An 18,535-nucleotide genomic window follows, 5' to 3' on the forward strand; every position below is an offset into this window, starting at 1 on the left:
CCAAGAACTACTTTCCATGACTGTACACTCAAATGCATTAATATAGGACCTGACATTTATCAATATTCATATTGTGTCAATTCTTATGTACTATTTCCCTCACAAGGACAGCAAATTACTTTCTTACTGCACAATTTATAAAATTGAAAAAGAGAATAATCACGTAATGGATTTTCCTGTAATTTAAAATGCTTCTTGTTAGAATTATTTACATTAACGTATCTGAATTAAAGCCCAAAAAATTGTCATTTTCTAGCTTTTAGTATACAATACTATGTTCTAACCTGCTAAAGCTTATAAGAAGATATGTATGATGAAAGTTAATCTATTTGATTGATAATGTCTAATTGAATAGCATGTAAGTTGTATGTGTCATTTGTTTCGTCACTGTTTTGTACATGTATATTATACAATTTTGATTCTGGAGCTATACATCTTTCTATATTTATTTTGTATATGTGACTTGCTAAACTAGTTCTAGTTTTCCATTGTATATACTATTGTTTTCATAGTACATTATGCTTGAAAATGTCAGTTAATTTTACTTCCAAGTATGCAAGAATCAGTCATGCAAATCTGTCTATTTTCCTTGGAAAGTATATAATCATTTTCACCTGATTTATCATTTGTTATAATTTACTCTGAAAATGTTTAATTAATATAAACGCAATAAGAGATTACTGTTGTCCTGTTGCAGTCCTTCATAGTTGTGTATTATTTTGGAGGTACCTGTCTGTAACACAATTTTGAGTTTGAGTACAGATTCCGTCTATGCCATTATATTCATCATCACGCAACAAGCGTTTGGTAGCTAAAAACACTTTCTTAATTACCTGACGTTGTGCTGGTAAAGAAACACAATAGTTCAATCACCTTTTTTCTAAACTCTACTTATCACTTTCACTTGGATTTGAGCTCACTTAAGTGCGCTGAAGGAGTAAGGAAAGAAGAAAATATTCTTGAGAAAGAACGAAAGTAACATTCTTTGCTGGGGATCAGACCAGCTTCTTCTTTCAAATGATAATCTTATTAAGTTCAAATCAAGGTCTTCTTGTTGGGGGGCCGAAAGAGGCAAGGGGTGGAGACTTATTCTCCCTTCTCAAGAAGTTTCCCTACTCCTAAATCAACCAACCCCCACCTTCTTTTCTTTACCCCCCCCCCCCCTCCCGTGGCTTCTTTGCATTTCCTTAATTGTATGCTAACCGCATTTCAGAGAGACGCCCCTTAAAAGGCTTCATGAAGATTTACAAGACTCCCCCGCAGCGAAGGAGGAAAAAGAAAGTTGGAGAAGAGGACGAGGATCTAGATTTAAACATGGCGAGGGCTCAAACCCGCCACCATCTTGCCAAAGACACACACGAAACGAACAGCGTAAGTTGAAGGTGCATGTACTCCTTGCAGCATTGACTGGTGACACTAACCTTCTGCACACTGTTACTTTATTTACCGGAATAATTGCAGTGCAACGAGGTGTGGGAATATAGTCAGAATGGCTTATCACACTCTCACAAGAACATCGTGAATATAGTTTAATATTTAAATGAAGGACACAAAAATTGTCGTTAAAATCATAAATATTGTCACAATATCTGAATAAAGCGTACAGAAACTGTAGTTCATAGAAATGTACATTTGTTATTTGCAGTGCTAGAAAAGCAAAACTTTATGCTCATATACTAAAAAAGCTGACAAACCACTTTCGTGCAGGATACTTTGGATTAATCTCCTTCTAATTTCAATAAATTCCGTAGGAAACCATTTCGCGACAAAGATAATTATGTTTACTTTATTTACATTAACTAAAATTATAAAACACTAAAAAATATATACAATATAGGGTGGCGCATACTGTATGTACAATGTCAATTAGTAACCCTGTATGAATGCAGGCACACGTCTCGCCTTGTAATCAAGGGGTTTCGGGTTCGATACCTGGCGGAGGCACATAGTGGTTCAGATTTCACTGTAAACAGTAGGTCCAGTCCCGATTAGCCTTACTCTGCATAAGTGGACTGAAAGCACCAACTCAGTACAGGTGGACGTGCGCAAAAGTCTCCAATGCTTAGGCAGCCTCAAGGCTCGCAATCAGTCTGGCATGGAAATTTGGCCGGTTCTTACACGATTCGGGACAGTGGAGGCATCCATCCAAAGAGGACTCGTTGCGTATTCCCTGGTGTCGTGATGGCCTTCTTCCGACCAGAGGTGTTCATCCTCCGGAGGGCAACCCTCGTGAGGGCAGATTCCATCTTACCCTCTGGAAGACTTGTGAGGGTGAGAGCGAGAGTGAGCTTGGTGGGTGAGGGTGATAGAGGTTGATTCAAAATGAACACCTCTTCCTCCGACTTGGATAATTTTGGTTCTGCACACTGCCCTTGGCTCTCCGTTGTCAGACATACCTAATTTTGCTGTGCGCTGTGGTAGGGATTGGTCGCGAACCTCATTCAACCGTCTCCTGAATGGAACATTTTCGGATGAACGCCTCCACTGCCGCAATTTCTGTTGGCACCAGCCAACTTACCATGGTAGACTGACTGCGATCCTTACAGCAGCCTAAGTATGGGAGATTCGGCCCTGCATTCGGAAAGGGTTACTAGCTGACATTGATAGCTGCAATATGGACCACTCTGTACTTTCTTCGGGAGTAAAACGGGATTTTTAGTGTTCACATGGCAAGAAATTATAATTTGAATACTGGGAATGTATTGTTGTCACAGTACATAAAGCTTACCATAACTGAACAACTGTCGCACATTAATTTCGCAAGCAGAATGCAGGGTATGAAGTAGAGTGGGGAGAAAATATTTAGCGGAGATCACTTACATTTATTAAATCTCTAGACGACACCTGAAAAATGCATACATATCATTATTCGTTTGTAAGTCCACTTTATGATCAGGTTGGTTAATCGGGACTTGATCTAGAGTTTAAAGTAGAATCCGAAACACTGTGCAACGTGCCTCCACGAATAATCGAACTCGAGGGCTCTTGATTACAAGCTATAACACTCTCGGGAAGTCATCATATTTGTTGCAAAAATTACGTTGTTGGTAGCGAACCTAATAGGTCGTAGGGGATTATAATTAGAGCACAGTACTTGTAAAAAATCGATTTACATTTTGCAGTTAATTAATGAGCATAATAATACATGTACGTATACAATACAATATGTAATTTTTACATAAAACAACAACAATTGTCAGCTCTTCAATTGGTGTCATAGCAATGCTGTGGAAAGTACAATGTTTCTAGTTTCTTTATCACTTCATTTGAAAGAGTGGCTTTGGAGACTGATCGACTATCGCAGTTCTTCTGTGTGTCTTTTAGCATGTATTTTTATGCATTATAATTGGGAAGTCATTGGTGGAAATGGAATGTATATGTTTCTATCTCTCTATCTCTCTCTTTCTTCCTTCATTTTTCTTTTATTTTTCTCTTGTTTTTTCACTTATTCGGTGGTGGTGTATAACTGTGGTGTTTGGAACCAATATTCAATGGTTTCTGGTGCTTTTAAGATTATATCTGTTTTTATGTAGCATGTAGACGTTATATGCAACAATGTGTATGATATGTTTACATCAAAGTTGTTATAAAATTCCATTTATTACATTCACACACAATTACATTTTTTTTTTAGAAAGCATTAACATGGTGTATACAAATTTATCCTTAAGAACACAGCCCTGTGCATTGCACCATGACACGAAGCTATGTAAGAGCTGTACTAGAGTTCAACATATTCTCGATATCGGCCCCATAGAGTTACCTAGGATTCTCATGGATGACAGACTGAGTGATCCCAGAACCAAAACGTGTTTATTTTGTGCTCAGATAGTGTCATCAAAACTGGACCTTCAATTAAACTGTGTAGTGTGCTATTACTGGGAAGCGATCCAGAGGTGCCTTGATTACAAGGCAACAGCTTTAGTTACTACGCTACCAGAGAAGCAATAGTCCAGACTTCCTACAAGGATATTAATGGAATAATTCCAACCTCAGATCCACCTCCTGAATCGAAACAAAGTCCTTCGTATTCGGCCACTCATTCACAACGTTTCATCCTAACGGGCTTCGCTACCATGTTTACAACATTTCGTGATGGAGTGGTAAACGTAACATGCTACGAAAGCAGAGGTCCCAGGTTCAAACCTTGTTACCGTGTTCAGACATATGTGCAGGGCTAGACAAGATTAAAGAAAATTCCGCCGCCAGCCCCTTTTTCTAAGGAGATAGGATTTTTTTTTAGAAATAATATCTGAGAAAATCATGAATCTAACTAAGACAGGCTAAAAAATATGATCTTAAAACATTTTAATTTATTAATCAATACAAGACTTGATAAAAAGTAATAAAATCTTGCTCCGTAGTGGCCTTCCAAAAGAAGATCCAACTGGTAACAGAATGGGTAACTATGTAATACATTTTACCTAGGTAATGGCCGCCTCTACCATATTCATATTTTAAAGTTCAATTAGCAAAAGCTTATAATTGCATGTTTATTATACAAGTGATACAGAAAACACATAAACATAAAAAAAATGTACTCGTTATTTTATTTACGTAAATAACGTAATTGAAATTTTCGTGACCGAACTTGAAATATTATTATTATTTCTTTTTAAAACTGGTTATAAAAATTCAGTTCCTAGGTGAAAATATTCAGGCTTCATGGCAACTGGGCACCTTATATTTTTCTGTCCATGGATATGTGTATTCCATCATCATCTCATTTGTTCAGAATTCATCCTAATTGTCACGATAAAACCAAGAGGTTGCAAAGCAATGCATTGTCTCAAACTCAGGACCTTCGATGGCGAGATCGAAAGCAGGATAGAAATAGAAGTAGGTAACTTCGTCTGAGTTTCACGACATGGTGTACTTTAATTTGAAATCCTCGACATTCAACCCTAAACAAAAGAAGTGCCGTCATTTTCTTTGTTTGTATTTTGTATTTCCTTAGTAACATATTTTGTACATATATAACAAAGTCAACTTCTCTGTCTTTTCAGATCCCAAATACGAGAGTGCACAAAGGGGTAACGGCGAACTGCCCCATGGAAACCATGCCGCTGCACAAAATTGAAATCACTGCCTCGAACAGAATACAAGAAAGTTGTATATAGCTTTATTTGTAAATAAATGCATGATAAAAAATATAGTTCGATACTTTTTTTTTCTCAATTGGCCATTTCGTCTTTCATCTGTTATATGTATATGATGCCATTAATTGTGTGTGGTGCAGTTTAGCTGTTTTACATATTGTAATATACTGTAGTGTGTGGTGTAACAGGATCTTTTGTAGCCTTTTCCTGTCTTAACACGATTCAGCAGGTAAGAAAGGTGTATTGGGTCCCCGACTTCCACGAGGGACGGTGGAAGGAGAGTCGTCGAGGGGCGACACACAACAGGCAATTGTGCGTGCGTTAATGAGGCAGCAACAGGAGGCAGCCCTTGCACTTGGAAACGGACAGGTATGTGTTTTCTCCTATCAGAGTCCAAGCTATAATCCAATAAATTTCACATGCCTCCCCGATGGCGCAGTGGTAACGTCGTCGCCTTGTAATCAAGGGTTCCGGGTTCGATTCTCGGTGGAGTCACATATTGGTTCGAATCCCACTTTAAATTGTAGGTTCAGTCCCGATTGGCCTTACTCTGCATAAAGTGGACTTAAAACACCAACTCAACTCATTCAATGAATTTCAACGCTGCTCTTTAAGTGGAACATTATTCTTCCAGAATTAGGGCCTCCCCCACAAGGCGACGACGCTACCACTGCGCCATCGGGGAGGGGGGCCTCCCTGTTTCGAATACTGGGTAAGGCATGGGTGTATCATTATGTTTGTCCTCATAATTTCATCCGTTCATCATACATCCTTATCGTCGTGATTGACTCAAGTGTTAGAGAAGTGACGCTAAATAATCGAAATAGAAAGAAAGAATAGTGTTTCCCTGAGCATCCAGGTGAAAATCGCACAAAGCAAAGTTTATATACGTGTTTGGGTTTATGCCCTTTTCACATTACTTATATGCTGCACTAGACCTACGGTTGAAAGGACTATTCTAAAACTTAACCTCTCTCCTCAATAGCGTTTTGACCGCCAGGCCCTTCCCAATGGCTTTACATTGGGCGATACGTAGTTAGCACCCCTTCGATACTCTTAAATTAGCTATCCGATTGTACTCACGGTGCTGAATCATCACCGAAGCTTTGGAGTTCAAAGAAATGAACTAACGAGACTTGTTGAACCAGAAATGAGAGTGCAAGCCAATTTCTGACACGGTAAGTAAAATTCGAGCTTGAGATATGCTTGCACCGAGAATTGACTCCTGAAAGCAGACACTTCTTGTTATACGTATGCACCGTTCAAATCAATCATCTCAATTGGGGCCTTACTGGTGGGGGACACTGAGTGCACCGCTCACTGTCATCCAAACTATACAAGGTTCCAGGTTCGATTCCCGGCCTGTGCATTATTTTTACTAAGTTTCCTGTAATTATCACTCATCCCTGATATTTATCCAGAATTTTCAGTTTGGGCGGGATGTGAGGTAGAGGGGCATGTAATGATAAATTCGGCACGAAAATTACCATAAGCTTTTTTAAGAAAGAATGGGTGTTGTCAGGAAAAATGGGGTGTCGGGATGTATGGGTAGGTCACTGATTCATCCATGTCATCGCGATTAGCTGAAAGTGATAAAAAGGCGAGGTAAAATAAAAAGGAACACACAATTGTCTCAACCTGTTCTTATCTGCATCGTAGCAGAAAGAAATACACAAATACAACTGAAACCTTCCACATGCTGTACTGAGAGAGATTTGAACATACGTTCTGGAGAGAATATATCATATCCTTGATTTATTGCTTGTCATACGGACAGATATATACACACGAAGCAAAAGATGGAAAACAACAAGAGAAGAATCGCCGACAACACCTAGATGTGTTAAGTTGAGAATATAGGCAGGGGATTCTTCTGCTCTTTCAAGCGTTGTGAAAGGTTTCTACCAACGGAGCGTTCCACTGGGGACACAGACTCTCTTTGTTGAAAGGCAGAAGAGCCTTTAGTCTGGAAGAAGAAAGATGAAACGCTTTCTCTTTTGCAGACAAACGGCTTGAAGCCCTCCTCAGAGTAAGAAACCGTCTCGTTGTGGGATTAGTTGGGAACGTTTTGCTGGGCGGGATGGACCATTCCTTCAAGAGGGAGTTCGTCCCTTTGTATTCTTGAAATATTACAAGGTGTTTGTGTGTGTGTGTTTACTGTGTTATATAAACGCGTGCGCATACACACACACACGCATACACACACCACACACTCGTGCAGTAACCACAGTGCGTACATTTTAAAACCGGCCCCGAGCACGAATATGAGAAATGTTACAATATAGTGATGTTCGCATTTAGTACCTGACAGCAAATGTTGGAAATGACGTCCTTCTTGCAGGATACACATGTCCAGACGGTTTGCCATATTCCTAGCAACGTTATGGAATACTACTGCGGTGATATTCTGAATGACAACAGTGTTGTGATGCTTCAGCTTTTTTTAAAGAAAAAGAAACATAGGAAGTCCAGACTTGAGAGATCAGGAGATCTGGCTGGCCATAGTCTTTGTGAAATAACCCTGTCGCCAATTAGAATCCCTCAAACAAAACATTTCCTCAGACAAACACGCAATGCGGTAGGGAAAGGGAAGGGGAAGAAGAGTAGGAAGGGAGGGAGGGGAGTATAGGTATGCAAGAATTGAACAACAAAGTACAACAATATACACAAACAAACATTTGTTGTAAGGTACTAAATGCGCAGATCACTATATTGTATTGTAACATTTCTCATATTTTTGCTCCGGGCCGGTTTTAAAATGTACTCACTCTACAAGATAAATGGCGGTTTTACAGAGGGGCAAGGAGCAGTGCCCCCTTTTTTGTTTCTTCCTGTGGGTGCCTACGGATAGGGTAACAGGGACTGGTTAAATAGTAGTTTGAAGTATGCGAAACATGGAAAGGTGTCCGCACAGACGGTTCTTGCTTACTAGTCGCCAATGCTAACCACTGCGCTATCAGCAACACTGTGCTGTGTTTATATCAAAAATCGAATATTCAGCCGTCTCCGTGACCGAGTGGATTTGTTAGACGACTCACAATCTAGTGATTGAAAGAGCCATGGTTCCAGTCCCGGCGTATACGCGGTTGTTCAACGTATCAATTGCATTCTCCTCGTTGCGGTTAATCAACAATGGCACCAAAAGGACAATTCAAATTAATTATTCATCTCCATGTGCAACCGGGAAATAATTCACGTCAAAGATTTTATATTATTTTTAAAGGCGACTTTTGTTATTTAGCGCCTATTTTTAGTCACTTTTGGCTAATCGCGAAGATGAGAATGAGTGATGATGTGCTGAAATTGATAAAAAGCTTCACAAAAACACCTGTGCCCAGGCTGAGATTCGAGCTCGGGGTCTCTGGCGTCGTAGCGCGCTGTGCTAACCACTCCACCACTGAGGTCAGCTTGAATCGGTATTTGTCCTTTTCCTTATTTTACGTTGCTTTTCTGCGCATCTAGTTATCTACCATATTCATAATAATGAAATAGAAGAAGGGGAACTCGCATATTGATTGATTTATTGAATTGGTGTTTTAAGTCCACTTTATGCACAGTAAGGCTAATTGAGACTGGACCTACAGTTTAAAGTGGAATCCGAACCACTATATGCCTCCAGGGACACTCGCAAATCATCCACGTCAGGACTCGAACCTGGTACCATCGGTGACAAAATGCTGAGTCCAGTACTCAACGTGCTCAGTCAACAAAGTGACAAATACAAGTAAGGTTCGATGCCGTGAATGTCAAGGTTTTTTTATCTCACTTTCCTGTCGATAGAAAACCTGCCACTTTGCATTACGTCACTGTTCTCTTGCCTTATAGCCTCTTTTGCTGAGGTGTGCTTCTACATTCTGCGATAAGCTCAGTCGCTAGGAATCGGGAGTTCCGGGGCACTGGGTGAAGGTCGCCCTGCTGCCTCGATGAACCATATGGCGTCGTAAAGACAGCCGTTTCGTGTTCTTTGGTGCGTCTGAAAGCCCGATTGGCCCTGGATCGTGCAGAGAGAGCAGCATACGTAAGTACCTAATGTTCTTTCTACCTCTCTTGGAAGGCATGTTCGTGTATATTTGTAGTATACGTGATGAAATTCCGTTGTCTGTCGTTCGTATGATGGTCTCGCGATAACCCCATTTGAGTACCACCAACCGCTCAGGTCGGATCCAACATTTCCAACTTCCCCCATGACAATTAACGTGCTTCTTTTGAATGTAACTGTAACTACATTGTATAATTCTGAGAACTTGAAGTCATTTCGTAGCTAGCGGTTTTAATAGCGGAGATATCGCACGCGATTTGGCGGGAGTTGGCATCCGGGCGGCCGCCTAGCGTGCCGCCGTCAGGCGCCCAAATGGGAAAGGAGGACCCTACAATAATTTTACTTTCAGTACTAACATACGATCGTATTTCATACACTTTTTTTTGCTAATTCTGCCACTTCCAGCTAATCGCGGCGATGGAGATGAGTGTTTATTAATTGAAAAGGAATAGTTGCAAAGAACACGCAATGATTACAGCTTGGGAACCGACCTCCGTGGCGAAGTGGTAAGCACAACGTGCTACGACGCTAGGAGTTCCGGATTCAAATCCCGGTCTAGGCATGGCTGTTATTTGTGAGTGTTCTTTCATCAATTTCATAATGTTTTCACTCATCCTTATCTTCGCGATTAGCCAAAAGTGGCAGAAAAGCCAAGTAAAATAAAGCAAATCAATTAAGTAATCGAACGCTACCGAAACCAAAAACGTCTTCGACCACCCGGTCGGTTGACGTACAGTTGTGTACGTATCTCAAAAATATTAAATAGTTTCCCTTTACATGCCAATATTGAACTGCAGTGTGAAACGTTGGTCGTAAGACCGTAGCGAGCTCTAGAAATGTTGTTTCCTAAACAAGGAAAGTTTCTAATTACTGAAATACACACGAATAGACTTCATAAGAATTTGCTGTTACAGAATCTATCGCCCTGCTGTGCTTACGACTTCGTTGGAGTGTTATACTCTATGATGGCGTCATAGTTTGGGAGAATATGGCGGCCGATACCGCCTGTAAGGGAAACAATGAAAATATAAATGCTCTTTTGACTCAATTATGTATTTTCATATGCTTTTTAGGGGCGGTGATTGCTCCCACAATAATATATCGTCACCCCCTGCTTCCCCCATTCATTTCTGGAGCTGTTCCTGACTGTACGTATATGTCCCCAGACACCTAGACCACGCTGGTACAGATAGTTAGTCTAATCTACGCACATTGGTGTTGCTGTGTTAGTAAAGGAGTAGAATGTTCCTCTTCTCTCCGCATGAGCTTCAAATCGTATACAACTTCTGGTTGGTCCACTGATGTAATCATTGGTTTCGTGTTTAATGCTAAGCTTGTTAACGAATTTCGTGACGCCCATTCATGCCATCTATTGAAGCTCGTTTTGGATCTTGAACTATTCATTTTATTATTATTACTACTACTATCTACTACTACTACTTTTGACGATGAAGGAAGCTTACAGGTCTTCTACCATTCCGCCTTGTTGGAGACGAGACGTATAGTGTAACGAGGTAGAAATGTGTTGTTGTTGGCTATACTGCATTGTCGGAGCCTGATTGGATGCAATGTAACGTGCCTTATTGTACATTTTTTGGTACCCTTGACCCTCTCTACCCCCTAGAGAAAGCGAAATATCTTGCATGGTTTATGAACATTTTCAGTTGATTTTAGCTCTCGGAAATATGTTATTCTTAAGTAAAGTACGTCTCTTACCTTAGCATGTTACTTTATTGTGAAGCAGAACAATCCAAAGACTTCGCGCAAGTGAATATAGCACCCAAAATGACTTAGGATTATTAGGTTTGGTACTGATAGTTATTTTTGGTGTGTTCTTTAGCTATTTTAGTGTACATACAAACAGTTTTCACTAACAGAAAGCAGCAAAAGTACTCCGAAATTGCAGGTTGTTTCTTTCGTGGGCCATTCTTTGGGATCAAATATCTCCGTTATTTCTGCTTTCTTAACGCTGGAACTACTTTTGAACATTGAAATCTGGCGATTAAAAGAAATCGACGTAATTCTCGAGGGGGTACAGTGGGTAAACGGCCCCCATTTTTTAGACGTGTGCGATTCATTGACGTTTCAAGAAATTTAGTTTGGTTGCTGCTAAATCGATATTACTCTCAGAAGTGGAAAATTAGATCAAGACTGTGGTTCTAGGTTGAATCCCTGTCCTGAATTAAGTGTTTGTTCCTGTGGGAGTCTCCCTAAACAAACACATGTTAGTATCATTTCATTCTCAGTGTTTCTATTATCCAAAACTAGCATAAAAAACTACGGTAAGTTGGAAAATATAAAATATGAAAACTGTTTTTATTAAGAATTTTTTTGTACTACTTGACACTGAGGCCTTAATTGTTGACAAGATTTTAGTACTTGTATTGGCAAGATACTTATATTATGCAGCTTTCTCTTGTGATTTTTCAGAGTTCTGGCAAACTATACTTACTTAACTCTTTCATCATGATCGGAATGGATGTGTCCAATCAGATTTTCTTAGTGTAAATACTGGTGTGAATATTAAACTTGTCTCTACAAATTCATTTTTGGTACTGCAAAATTAAACATAACTAACTCTCTAGCCATTTTAAACTCTTATGCTGCAGCAACACAAGCCTTCCATCTGTCCCTATCCTGGACAAGATCATTCCAATCTTATCCATCCTTACCGATCTCCCTAATGTTTATCTCAACGTTATCCCTCAATCTTCGTCTTGGCATTCTTACAGGTCTCTTACCAAGTTTCTCAACAAGAATTCTGTAAACTCTTCTTTCCTCAAATTGAACAGAACAAAGCGAAATTAGTCAGCAATTGTTATTTTGGATTTTTGTATTAGACTCCTATTAAACTGAAAGTTAAAGGATAAAAGAGTACTTTTTCGCACATATAGCATAATTGTCAGAGGTTATTTATAATCACATACAATAGTTTCACTCACTCTAGAAGTTCAGCTCTGCTAGATGGTTTGTACTTAACAGCCTTCCAAATGTAAATATGTGGTCAAACACTACTGTTGTTTTCATGCTTAATGCAGAGTTGATTTAGAGTGTTGTAACTCTACCCAGCATAAAGCCACATGGAACAAAACCCTTTGACGAATTTCCAATTCATCCCCAGACTTCCAAGGGAGACGGAATGAATGTGGTCTCCGCCTCATTACTCCTGCTGGCTCTTTGGAGACTCTACAAATCAATGACCAATTCCATACAAAAGAGGAGTTAATAGCCTCTCCAGAATGAAGGAATGCATTGTTTATGAAATCGATCAACTCTTCGCTCTCCTTCGGTCGTTTGCAATGCGTTTGTCGCTCGGGGGATGCTTTTCTCTGCATGCATTAGCACCTAGTCCAAAGTCTTCTTGCTCAAATCGATGAACGAGGGTTCTTTGTTTAACATTTTTGGCGAAAGTTGTTCGGAAAGTAGAGGAACGACGTTTCTTTGGACTCGTCACATTAGTTTATGCAGTACGTTGTTATTAAAGGTAACCTATGGTTACAATTATAATTTATGGAAGATTATATCAAAAGAAATGTATTTGTAATGAAGAATAGACTGTTTCAAAATAGTATCAAAAATATATTTGTAGAGTACCACATCTTGTTTCTTGAATTTCGGGAGTGTATTCCACGCCTTGGGTGCTGAGTAACTAAAAGAGGTCTAGTAAATTGATAGGAAAGCTGAAACTAGCAGCATTTCTGGTTGAAGGTGAGTGAATTTTGCTTCTGAAGTTCAATTTCGAAAAGAGGTAGTTCGGGCTTTTACTATTAACAATTTTGTGTAGTGTACACAACAAGTGCAGTTTTTTCCGTCATGCCATGGAGAGAATTCCGTGTTTGCTGAACACAGGGAGAACGTATTTCTTATTCTGTATATACGTATATATATATATACATCTCATACATTCGTTTTGAACTTTCTGTATTTTTATTGCAAACGGTTTTGTTATTCTTTGTCCGTAAACGACATCACAATAGTCAAATAGGGCGAAGACAAGATACTGAACTAAGTTTAACTTTGTCTTAGGTAAGAGGAAATATAAGAAAAGCAGGCTTATTTCAGGAAATGCGTGTTACTTTTCTCTTCATAAACTGTTCTTCTCGTATAATGTCTAAGAAACTAAAAGTTAAAATAAACAAGATAGTAATTTTGCCTGTAGTATTATATGGACGTGTAACTTTGTCCCTTACATTGAAAGAGGAACATAAATTAATAGCATTTGAAAACACAATTTTTAGAAAAATATTTGGACCCAAAAAGAATGAGCAGACAGGTGAGTGGAGAAGGTTACATAATTTAGAACTACATAATTTGTATTCATGTACAGATATTAGTAGAATGATTAAATCAAGAAGACTTAGGTGTGCATGACATGTTGCACGAATGAAAGAGGAAAGAGAAGTTTACAGAATTCTTGTTGGGAAACCTGATGGTAAGTGACCAGTAAGAAAGCCAAGACGAAGATGGAGAGATAACGTTGAGATGGACCTGAAGGATATCGGAGGGATGGAAAAGAGTGGATACATCTTGCTCAGGATAGGAACAGATGGATGGCCTGTGTCGCTGTGTGTTGCTGGAGCCATAACCCTTCGTGTTTTAGAAGGCTAGAGAGTTAGTTCGTTAGAGAGGAAATCTACGAGATGATAGAGCCTTTTTAATGTTGAATACGCCTTGTATCACATGTGCAGACCAATCGAGCTGCTGGTTCATGATCAGTCCTATGTTTTTTCCTGTTTGGGAAAATTTAATACTCTGTACATGAAGAACAATTTTGCATTCACTAATATCAATATGTTTCAAGAGACTGCCGGCTCCGATTATGGTAAATGTAGATTTGTTTGAATTTATTACTAGACCATTTGAACCACACCAATCGCTTATGTTCTTCAAATCTTGGTTTAAAAGTGAGATCGCATCCTGAAAGTTTGAAATATGTGTTGATATGGGTGTTCCACATGACCTTGTGCGAAGAGTATCATCTTTTAGTATACCCTGCTTTTTAATGTGTGAGCGTCTGTGTGCTAATGGTTATAACTTTTTATAAACCTTAAATAGATTCATCAGCCAAAGACTTGTGGAGTGCAACGTCAGCTTTCATCAGAAACAGGAAACCGTACAAATTACCTTCAAAATTCTTTTTGCATAAAACGAAACGTTATTTTAAATGTAGATTTTGCTTTCTGGAATAGTTTTGCTACTTTCGACAAAACTAAGCGTATGCTAGTGAAGTGAAGAAAGGTAAAGTGCTATCCTCTGTGGCGGAGTGGTTGGTGTAACTCTGTAAAAAGCCATAGATTCAAGATTCGAACCCTGGAAATGGCAAGGATATATATTTTCCTCAACTTCATTATTTGTCCTCATCGTCACGATTAACCCAAGTAGTAGAAAAGCGACGCAAATAACCGAAGTAGAAAAACCGGCAAAGTAGCTGTTCCTGTTGTTACACCTTAGCGTTGTAGTCTGGATTTTTTTACAGGGTAGGGTAAACCAGGACATTACGGATCGATCTAAGGTTATCGGGGCGTAACTCGAAAACTGTTGCAGTTAAGTACGTGCAAGAAACAGCATATCACACTATCATCTTTCCTCTTACCCGCGAACAGTTCATGTTCGCTGTGGCAGTTGGAGTACTTCTGTGAGAAGTGATTGTTGTTGAGCATCTTGATGAGGACTGTGGGGTAAAGTAGGAATTGTAAATGTTCTGCGACATTTGGTAACGTTTCATTTTAGAATGTAACTAGCTGATTACCCGGCATTGCCCGGAGAAAGGAAAATATTGAATTCTAACTATAGTGTAAACTGTTACTAATTTTATTTACAGGTATTTATAAGCATAAGTACAGTATACAAATTATAAAGTAAAATCTTTTATAAATTTACTATAATATTAATTTAACTCAAAACTTGATTATAAACAACATATTTAGTTTCACCTCTAGGAGCAAGAATAAATAAATTGAACGGCATTGAGAGTGTCACTATTCATCTTAGAGACCCCGAAAACTATGGATTCCACAATAATATCGGTCGTTTTCAATTATTTTTACATGTCAACCCCTTCCTGCCCCCGCCCCTAGGGGTGCTATGGTTGTCTTACCCCCACAGTATTTCTTTTCAGATTGCAAGTGATATGTGTACCAAATTTGGTTGAAATTGCTCCACGCGTTCGAGAGTTTTGCCGAAACAAACATACACACATACATCCAATTTTATATATATAGAAGATAGTGTAAATGTTCCATTATTCCACATGTCAAAAGGAAGAATGTGTCAATGTGTTGTGTTAGTATTTGATATGGCTAACTCAACTTGTTCCTACTTAATTTAGCATATTTCAAAACTAAGCAAATCGGGGCCTTACGGATCACACAAAACGGAGCAAAACGGAGCAAAACGGATCTCCATCATTTAGAGCGTTTAACGTGGTGTTACTCAATATTATCTCTTCTAACGGAGATCACTAGGATCTTCCCACTAAACCGGCGTGCAATTCCCGCACAAATTTAATTGCCAGTGATGACAATACAGATAGAACAGTGGGCGTAGTAGCAACTGAGGAGCAGATTGACATCTTACCGAGAAACACCTCATCAAATCAGCAGTCTGAACTAAGTTGCAGTAGAGTAAGCGGCGATGACGCACAGGAACATGTTCAACAATTATTGCCATCACCACAGAAAGCGAACCGCCTAACCGCATTTCACGCCACTTCCCCACTACACATTGCAGTAATATGGGCAAAATAAAACTCAACAATGGCATCTATTTCCAAAGCCAAGAAGAAAGCAGGAAGTTTCAAAATTTGATGTGTAGACATTTGCTAGCAATTCTTGCAGATTTTGTTACATTTCATAGGATGACTCAAGAAGTACACAGATGGGAGACTGGATTCAGTGTCAGTTCTGCAGTAAATGGTATCAAGAGCGTTGTCATATTGTTCAAAAAAAAAACAATTTGTATGTAGCATATATCAGGTTCCACCACTTACATCCAGCACGTGTTTTATTATATTATTTTGTAGTATTTTTATGTTATTATACTCATAATAACACTGATTCCTTTTGCCCCGTTAGTGATCCGTTTTACCCATGCTTTTGGGACAATACGAATTAAATGCTATGTCTAACAAAACATGTTCTAATAAATTGTGTCATTAACTTCTGGCTCATACGACACTGTGAACATGTAGTAGAAAAGAAAATTATATATTTGGTAAAGTTGTGTATCACTACACCTCGCTACAGGTTAAGTTTGCAGCAATTTTTCGCATATGTAGACGCTAACATGCGCGCAGAATATAGTTCCAGCTCGGATTAATACATAAAACCTGCTGCAAATGTAACCTGTCGCGGTGCTTAACAGTATTCGATAGACAATAAAACGGTTGTAAAGCAAACATTAATCCGTAAAGCCCCTGGTCTACCATTTACATTAAGTATCGTGAAACTTAGGTAGGAACCATGTTTCCATCAACTTCGGATTGATTGATTTAGTTTGTTTTACTTCACTTTTCTGCAACTTTGGGTAATCGCGAAGGGAAGAATGAGTGATGATGTGATGAAATTGATGAAGGGAAATTCACAAAGAACACCCATGTCCAGGACGGGATTATAACCTTGGACTCCTGGCAACATAGCACGCTGTGCTAACCACTTCCACACGGAGGGCGGCTCCGTTAACTTTGGATGATATTCCATTAAATATATAGCTGACATAATTTACCTTCTACGTAAAAAAAAAATTGATGGCATAATAGTGATGATGATGTATGCTTGGCATGAAAGAGGTTCAGCGAAATTATTATTAAAATTTAAAAAATGCGAAACAAGTAAAGGTGTCCCAAAAGTAACGCAGGATTTAAATTGCGCGCCATTTTTTCCATTGGGTTGGCAACGCTGTCTGAAGCACATGTTGTAGTAAGCACATTCCGGTTAGTAGTGAGTTAGTCGTGATTGAGAAATACATGATTCAGGAGTGCATAACTATAGTAAAAACATACTCACTCTGTCCCATAATTATTGTCCGGAATGCCAAAATGGTATATTTCTATTTAGGTTATTTTGGATATTTGATTGGCCAATTTGTACTGATCCTTGAGTAATAACGTTGTATGACACATTCCCGTGTTTCATTTTCTTCTTCTGTATACACCAATACCACGGTTTGCATATCGGACAATTATTATTTGACAACAAACAAGAGTGTACCGGACAATAATGATGGGACAGAGGGAGTATTACAAATACGAAGAGGGTTTTGCTGAAACGGTGCGCAAATTACGTGGTAAGTTTGGGCGAGAAAACGCGCCAAACGGAACGGCTGTGAAAAGTGGTTCAAAAGTTTGAACAAACAGGTTCGGTGATGGACGACAAAAGAAGTGGCAGTCCTCGTACCGTACGCTCGGCCGATAACATTGCCGCTGTGAGCGCTAGTGTCGTTGAGTGTTCGAGAACGTCAATTCGCCACAAGCCTCTTGAGTTAGACATTTCGAGGAGCACCAAGCGGCGGATTATGGCGAAAGATCTGCGTATGCACCCATACAAAATACAGATGACTCATCAGCTTAAGCCGCAAGACCACGTGCAGCGATGGGCATTCGTTGATTGGATCCTGGACAATCTGCAAGTGGATGATGATTTTGCTAAGAAAATCATCTTCAGTGACGAGGTGCATTTTCATCTGGATGCGTATGTAAACAAGCAGAACTGTCGCATTTGGGGCACGGAAAACCTTCGTGTTATTGAAGAAAAGCCGATTTATTCCCAACGAGTGTCTGCATGGCGTGCACGTTGGTGTGGTGGAATTATTGGGCCGCACTATTTCGAAAACTAGTCCCGAAGTGCAGTAACTGTCAATGGTGTACATTATCGCGAGATGATAACAGCATATTTGTGGCCTCAGGTGGAAGCCATGGACTTTGGCTTTAGTGTTGATGAGATTTTCTTCCAGCAGGATGGCGCCACGGGTCATGAGGCACACGAAACCATTGAGTTGTTACAGCAAAAATTTCATGGGCGGATGATTTCGCGCAATAGTGATCACAATTGACCACCAAGGTCATGCGATCGTAACCTTGTGACTTTTATATCTGGGTATTTGTAAAGTCCAAGGTTTACAGCAAACACATACCAACCATTCACGAACTTAAAGAAAGTGTCGGACGTGTTATCGCAACAATTTAGCCACAAGTTTGCGAAAATGTGATTGCAAAATTGATCAAAAGATTGCGCGAGTGTCATGTAAAACGTGGAGGACATTTACCGGATAGTATTTTTCATATTTAATCGGAGTGATTACTCTTTCAAAGTATGTTACAACTTTGCCAATTCATGTATAAATAAAGGGTCATTTTGTAAATTTAAATCCTGCGTTACTTTTGGGACACTCTTTATTTTGA

At 39.3% G+C, this 18,535-nt stretch overlaps 1 protein-coding gene across 4 annotated transcripts in view; it reads left to right on the forward strand.

The window, feature by feature from the left end:
- The window catches only part of side-IV (sidestep IV transmembrane protein), a 562,494-nt gene extending 557,357 nt beyond the window's left edge, over positions 1-5,137 (forward strand). For 3 of the 4 annotated variants that reach the window (XM_083119011.1, XM_083119012.1, XM_083119013.1), the window contains 2 exons: positions 1,214-1,371; positions 5,007-5,137. In XM_083119011.1, the coding sequence (XP_082975137.1) occupies positions 1,214-1,371; positions 5,007-5,120 (272 nt within the window). In that variant the 3' untranslated portion in view covers positions 5,121-5,137. The remainder of the gene's footprint in view (positions 1-1,213; positions 1,372-5,006) is intronic. The other variant, XM_083119014.1, reaches the window with a different exon arrangement.
- Positions 5,138-18,535: the final 13,398 nt, after the last annotated feature.

This window comes from Lepisma saccharinum, chromosome 3 (assembly GCF_977018435.1).
Source record: "Lepisma saccharinum chromosome 3, izLepSacc3.1, whole genome shotgun sequence".
Taxonomy (NCBI): Eukaryota; Metazoa; Arthropoda; class Insecta; order Zygentoma; family Lepismatidae; genus Lepisma; species Lepisma saccharinum.